The sequence below is a fragment of the Lepisosteus platostomus genome, chromosome 18, assembly GCF_059453375.1.
Source record: "Lepisosteus platostomus isolate fLepPlt1 chromosome 18, fLepPlt1.hap1, whole genome shotgun sequence".
In the NCBI taxonomy this organism is placed as follows: Eukaryota; Metazoa; Chordata; class Actinopteri; order Semionotiformes; family Lepisosteidae; genus Lepisosteus; species Lepisosteus platostomus.
The window spans coordinates 16061843-16068936 of NC_142628.1; the positions used below are offsets into that span (position 1 = coordinate 16061843).

Below are 7094 nucleotides of genomic sequence, written 5' to 3' on the forward strand. Positions count from 1 at the left end.
TCTGCTGTCCACGTAATTGAATTGAAGTTCTTTCTCTCTTCCATGCGAAGCAGCATCTGCCTCTGTGGTGCATGTTTGCACGTTTCGGGGGCTGTGTGTAGCAAGAGTGACACAGCTCACTGACATCTGAGCCCTCAACCATCCTCTGCACAGAGTCCAAATCCCTTTCATCTCCCACAACGCTTCCCATACAGGCTACTGGGACCCAGTTCATTCCCAGAGCACATTAACACAACTCGAACCCCTCCCTGCGGCTCGTAATAATAATAATAATAATAATAATAATAATAATAATAATTAGTATATAATACTATACATCTCTCCAGAGAACTGCAACTAGATACATTTCTGGGCTCAAGAGACTGTCCCACACTGACAGGATGGAGGAACTGAGTCTCTTTAGTCTGAAGGGAGTGTCCCACACTGACAGGCTGGAGGAACTGAGTCTCTTCAGTCTGAAGGGAGCGTCCCACACTGACAGGCTGCAGGAACTGAGTCTCTTTAGTCTGAAGGGAGCGTCCCACACTGACAGGCTGGAGGAACTGAGTCTCTTTAGTCTGAAGGGAGCGTCCCACACTGACAGGCTGGAGGAACTGAGTCTCTTTAGTCTGAAAGGAGTGTCCCACAGTGACAGGCTGCAGGAACTGAGTCTCTTTAGCCGTGAACAGGGGAGAATATGAGGGGACATGATACAAGTATTCAAAATCCTCACTGAGGCTCAGAGTCACTAATGAGTCAAGCCAGTGGACGTCTTCACAATCAACAGTGGAACACGAACCAGAGGACGCGGGGGGAAGCTGTGTGGATATACACTTAAAACTCAGAACAGGGGGCACTCCTTTGCACAAAGGGTGGTGGGAGTGTGACCCAAGCTGCCCAGCCCTGTGGCTGAAGCCGATACTCTGGTTTCTCCCAGGAAACAGCTGGATAAGGTCCGGGGAGCAATTTGCTATCAGCAGCAGGCTAGACGGGCCAAACGGCTCATCTCATTCGTAACCTCTCTTGTGCCCTTACAGATAAACGAAGGCGTGCTCGTTAACTCATAGCCGTCTGGGTATGTCCAGAGATTACTGTATGTGCGTGAGAGCTCACAAATCTGCCAGGCTCCAGAATTCCCGGAGTGGGAAACCCGGAGACGCTGTGCAAACACCACTGTTTGCCTGCTGTACAGGCCGATCAGGGCTGCTTCTGCTCAGGTAAGCCTCTTAGAGACCCTGGAGCCTGAGGACTGGACTGTACAGGAGAAGGGTCAACAGAGGCTGGGCTGGGCTCCGGTTCAGCCCGGGAGAGCGCAGGCCCGGTCCAGGCACCTCATGGGACAGCGTGTGGCAGGCTGTCCCCTGAGAATGAATGTCCGGGCTGAAAGTCCAGAAGCCCTCAAATTACTCTGCACCTCCAGCACATTAATCAGGCGCTAGCACAGGCCTTCCTACTCGTGTCCGAAAACAGGTGGTCCGGGCCTCTCTGGTGCTGGCGGTCCGGTCCTGTCTGTGTGTGGTCCAGGCCTGAGGCTGGTCCTGACCGGTCTGTGTGCAGTCCAGGCCTGAGGCTGGTCCTGACCGGTCTGTGTGCGGTCCAGCCTCTTCGGTGCTGGTGGTCCTGACCGGTGTGTGGTCTAGACCTCTCCGGCGCTGGTGGTCCTGACCGGTCTGTGTGCGGTCCAGGCCTGTGGTTGGTCCTGACTGGTCTGTGTGTGGTCCAGATCTCTCCCTCGCTGGTGGTCTGGTCCAGTTGGTGGTGTTTCTCAGCTCTACAGTAATGTTTCAGCACCAGGTGTCAAACTGTCACTTTCCCAACGAGCCGAGCTGTTTAGGGGTGACCTGCGCCCCCAGAACGGAGGGGGCGGGGCTCCCCTGTGCTGTGACGCTCAGGCCCAGAAGTTCAGATGCCCTCTCTGCACAAACACATCACCATCCTGACGGCTGTGCTCGTCTCTCGCCGGACAGGGAGAGATGATTACTGGACACAAGCGACAGCACAAACCTCTTGTTGTCTGACAAGGCCTGTCCAAACAGCTTAGCGTGATCCGCTTTCCGCAAAAGTTTAATTCTGTTTGCTGTGGAGAGCGTCACGCCCCAGGATCCTGGAGATCGCGGACCCCTCTCTGATGCTGTCCAGCTCCTCCTCCGCCGCGCCGCTATAAAACCCGGAGCCGGCGTCCGGAGACACAGCCTTTCCCCGGAGCACCTGTGGAGAAGCGACCAGGAGCACTGGGAATCATGGGGCTGCGACAGGCGATGAGCGCATGTGCGCTGCTGTGGCTCACACTGACTGCAGGACGAGGCTCTGCTCAGGACGGTAGGGGCGTCTCCTCGGGGCTGTGCTCTCTGGCCACTCGCTCTGTCTGTCCACCCTCTCTCTGTCCACCTTCTGTCTGTCCACTCTCTCTGCTCTCGGTCCACTCTCTGTCCACTCTCTCTGTCCTCTCTCTCTGTCCACTCTCTGTCTGTCCACTCTCTCACTCCGCTCTCTGTCCTTTATCTCTGTCCACTCTGTCCGTTTTTCTTTTTCCAATCTCTGTCCACTCTCTCTCTGTCCCCTCTCTCTGTCTCCAATCTCTGTCCAATCTCTCTGTCCACTCTCTCTCTGTCCTCTCTGTCCACTCTGTCCACTCTCTCCTCAACTCTCTCTGTCCACTCTCTCTGTCCTCTCTGTCTGCTCTCGGTCCTCTCTCTCTGTCCTCTCTCTCCACTCTCTCTGTCCTCTCTGTTCTCTGTCTGTCCACTCACTCTCTGTTCACTCTCTCTGTCTCCAATCTCTGTCTCCAATCTCTGTCCAATCTCTCTGTCCACTCTCTCCTCAACTCTCTCTGTCCACTCTCTCTGTTCTCAATTCAATTCAATTCACGGTGCTTTATTAGCATGACCAATGGGTACAATCAGTGTTGCCAAAGCAAATAAAAATAATAAAATTAACATGGAACAAAACAAAAAATAGAAGTAAAATAAAATCTACAGACATGTTACAGACATTTACAACAAAGACATATTATAAAATATTGACATATACTGTAAACATATTGAGCATTATTGGGAGACAGACTCACTGTTCCTCAGGCTGTGACAGGAGATCACATACTGGGCTGCCAGTTCAACTGAGTTCCCTCCTCCCTCTCCCAGTAGGATTGGGACCTGTTGTGATTCTGGCAGGTGTGGGAATTCTGGGATTAGATTTGTAAATTTGGGGAAGAATGTTTCTCTAATCCCAGAACATCTGTCACAGTGCAGTAGGAAGTGCACCTCTGTCTCTGTTTCTCCTTGCTGGCAGTGGGAGCACAGCCTGTCCTCTCTGGGCAGCCAGGTCAGCCTGTGTCCAGTTTCTCTGGCCAGGCTATGGTCACTGAGCCTGTCCTCCCTGGACAGCCAGGTCTGCCTGTGTCCAGTCTCTATTGAGCTCTCTCTGTCTGCTCTGTCTGTCATCTCTACTCCCTGCCTCTGCGGCTGATGTTGGTCACTATTTCTAAACTGAGAGGCGTCATAGCTCATGCACTTGTTTTGCTAACAGGTTCTTGCTACAGGGGACAGGAAGAAGGTGGATGAGTGAATGAATGAATAAGTGAATTTGTCCTGTTTTTCTCTCTCACGTTGCAGGAGCTCTAAATGCCTCCTCTGTTATCCTACCAAGCCAGGCCACACTGTTCCCCCTCATCCCGACTTTCAGGACCGTCTCTCGTGAGTACACTGTTGGTTTGAAGGAGGTCAGGACCTCGTCCTGGTCAGAGACAGCTCAGGACACTGCCTGTCCTGGTCAGAGACAGCTCAGGACACTGCCTGTCCTGGTCAGAGAGAGCTCTGGACACTGCCTGTCCTGGTCAGAGACAGCTCAGGACACTACCTGTCCTGGTCAGAGAGAGATCTGGACACTGCCTGTCCTGGTCATAGACAGCTCAGGACACTACCTGTCCTGGTCAGAGACAGCCCGGGACACTGCCTGTCCTGGTCAGAGACAGCTCAGGACACTACGTGTCCTGGTCAGAGACAGCTCAGGACACTACCTGTGCTGGTCAGAGACAGCTCTGGACACTACCTGTGCTGGTCAGAGAGAGATCTGGACACTGCCTGTCCTGGTCAGAGACAGCTCTGGACACTACCTGTCTGGTCAGAGACAGCCCGGGACACTGCCTGTCCTGGTCAGAGACAGCTCTGGACACTGCCTGTCCTGGTCAGAGAGAGATCTGGACACTGCCTGTCCTGGTCAGAGACAGCTCTGGACACTACCTGTCTGGTCAGAGACACCCCGGGACACTACCTGTCCTGGTCAGAGACAGCTCTGGACACTGCCTGTCCTGGTCAGAGACAGCTCTGGACACTGCCTGTCCTGGTCAGAGACAGCTCTGGACACTACCTGTCCTGGTCAGAGACAGCTCTGGACACTACCTGTCCTAGACACAGCTCAGGACAGCCCCTGCAGGAAGAGCCTGGTTAAACAGAGGACAGGGGCACCAGAGCTCAGTGCAATTCTGTTGGGGAAACTGTACTGGTGATTTTTCCTTGCTCCATAGTTGTGCAGGTGCACAGAATCAGAACCAAGTCACGCTGTCCTTCTGCTACTGCAGGGACGAGCTTGATCAGGGTTTTAGGCCCTGTGAGCAGTGGAATGAGCTGCAGGCTTTCTTATCCTCAGATATTGCACACTGTTTCGCACAGGTAACAGCAATGCCTCAGCTGTGAGGCAGCGAGATGTTTCTATGAATCAGTCAATTCAACTCAATTCAATTCAATTCAATTCAAGGTGCTTTATTAGCATGACCGATAGGTACAATCAGTGTTGCCAAAGCAAATAAAATAATGAAATTCACATGAAACAAAACAAAAAATACAAGTAAAATAAAACCTACACACATATTACAGACATTTACAACAAAGACATATGTTAAAATATTGACATATACTGTAAACATATTGAGCATTATTGGGAGACAGACTCACTGTTCCTCAGGCTGTGACAGGAGATCACATACTGGGCTGCCAGTTCAACTGAGTTCCCTCCTCCCTCTCCCAGTAGGATTGGGACCTGACGCTCAATTTCTCACCAGCGTGAGCCCAGCCCAGCCTAGCACTAAATTAAATACCACAGCACCCCCTGCTGTCTTCACTCACTATTGTATCTCTTAAGTGCACTGAGAGGAGCCTTCTTGCACAGAGCACGGAGCAGAACAGGACTCTTGTGCTCTGGAGTGCGATGTGTGGAATAACAGTCTCAGTCTCAGCCCTACTGCTGCTGGGACGTCAGTGGATTGGGGATGGGGCAGTCCTGTGTCTGCAGGTCCCTTGTATCATAAATCACCCTCACTGGACAAATTTACCAGCTTCTCCCAGCTCAAACCTGTAGACACTCTGACCTTTCTGGACCAGGATTACATACTGCAGGTGTCATTAATTAGTAGAAATTTCTTTAGTCCTTTCCACTCCACTGCTGCAGCACTGAGGCTGACTCTCACTGGACTCCTCTACTGCATCTAACTGCAGCCCAGGAGTGTAACTCTGGTGTCTGTGTGTCTCAGCTCATCCCCGGGGAGTGTGCAGCACCTGGGGCAGACATCACTACCGCATGTTTGACGGGGAGCTCTATCAGCTCCCGGGCCCCTGTAACTACGTGCTGGCGTCCCACTGCCGTGCTGCCTATGAGCACTTCAACATCCAGATCCGCAGGACTGTGACCCCCAGTGACTCCGCCATTAGCCAGGTCACCATGAAGCTGGAGGGCATGGTTCTGGAGCTGCGCAGGGAGACAGTCTCTGCCAATGGCGAGCGGTGAGTCTGTTGGGATGCAATTGTATGTGTCTATGTGTGGTTCTGACCTCTGTCACCTCTGTCCCAGTGTGTTTTAACGTATGCCTCTAACCTGTATTCGACTATGTGACAGTTGTGTGGTTCTGACCTTTATCCCAGTGTGTGTCACTGTGTGGTTCTGACCTGTACACTAGTGAGAATCAATATGTGGTTCTGACCTGTATCCCAGTGTGTGTCAAAGTGTGGTTTTGGCCTTTACACCAGTGTGTGTACATATGTGGTTCTGACCTGTATCCCAGTGTGTGACAATGTGTGGTTCTGACCTGTATCCCAGTGTGTGACAACGTGTGGTTCTGACCTGTACCCCAATGTGTGTCAATGTGTGGTTCTGACCTGTATCCCAGTGTGTGTCAAAGTGTGGTTTTGGCCTGTACACCAGTGTGTGTACATATGTGGTTCTGACCTGTATCCCAGTGTGTGACATTGTGTGGTTCTGACCTGTATCCCAGTGTGTGACAATGTGTGGTTCTGACCTGCACCCCAGTGTGTGTCAATGTGTGGTTCTGACCTCACTCCCTTGTGCACCAGGGTGCCTCTGCCCTTCATCCAGGGAGGAGTGCTGGCTGAGAGGAGCGGGGAGTCCCTGAGGGTGACGGCCAGACTGGGGCTGGAGCTGCAGTGGGACTGGAAGGACGCTCTCTCGGTACGCACCGGCCACACAGATTCAGGAACATCACTCACAGCTCTTTCCAGACCCTCTTCTCACTGTCTCTGTAACCTGTCTCTCTCGATGGGATCGGCGCTGTGGTCCAGCGCCTCGCCCTTCCCTTGACTCACCAGCAGGAGGTTGAGATCGATGGGAACAGACGTGGTCACGGTCTGCTGCTGTTCAGTACAGCTGCTCTGCAGTGAGGTCAAGCTGCTCGCTGCTGCCGCCTGGTGGCCACTGCAGGTATCGACCCAGCAGCAGACAGAGGCACCCTCTCTGGGCGCCCTGCTGACCGCAGAGCCTCCTCTCGCCCTGCAGGTGGCGATCGATGAGCAGTACAGGAACCAGACCTGCGGGCTGTGTGGGGACTTCAACGGCATCAAGGACAGCGACAGGGTCACTGCGGCAGGTAGGGAGGGAGACCCGCAGGGCCCTCAGTCCGGCTGATCCGCTCACTAGAGCTCTAGAGCCCTGACCGCTGCTCTGTCTGTCCAGGCGTACCAATCAGCCCCCTGGAATTCGGGAAACTGCAGAAACTGGACGGCCCGACGGAGCACTGTGAGGACCCGACTGCACCGCCCCCCGAGACAAACTGCACAGAGGCGGTGAGCACACCCCCGTCCACCAGCGTCCGGCCACACTGACCAACAAGG

At 53.3% G+C, this 7094-nt stretch overlaps 1 protein-coding gene across 1 annotated transcript; it reads left to right on the top strand.

Moving 5' to 3' along the window:
- Nucleotides 1-333: 333 nt before the first annotated feature.
- On the top strand, nt 334-7085 carry LOC148645787 (mucin-2-like). The gene is made up of 6 exons (XM_088611083.1): nt 334-2298; nt 3591-3671; nt 5504-5753; nt 6321-6435; nt 6760-6850; nt 6937-7085. The coding sequence occupies exons 1-6, from the start codon at nt 2220-2222 to the stop codon at nt 7083-7085; spliced, it is 765 nt and encodes a 254-aa protein (XP_088467209.1). The 5' UTR covers nt 334-2219.
- The last annotated feature ends 9 nt before the right edge of the window (nt 7086-7094 follow it).

Coding starts and splice junctions, on each gene's coding strand:
- LOC148645787 (XM_088611083.1), top strand. CDS start 2,220: ATGGGGCTGCGACAGGCGATGAGCGCATGTGCGCTGCTGTGGCTCACA. Junction 2,299..3,590: donor ACGAGGCTCTGCTCAGGACG/GTAGGGGCGTCT, acceptor CTCACGTTGCAG/GAGCTCTAAATGCCTCCTCT. Junction 6,851..6,936: donor CGACAGGGTCACTGCGGCAG/GTAGGGAGGGAG, acceptor CTGTCTGTCCAG/GCGTACCAATCAGCCCCCTG.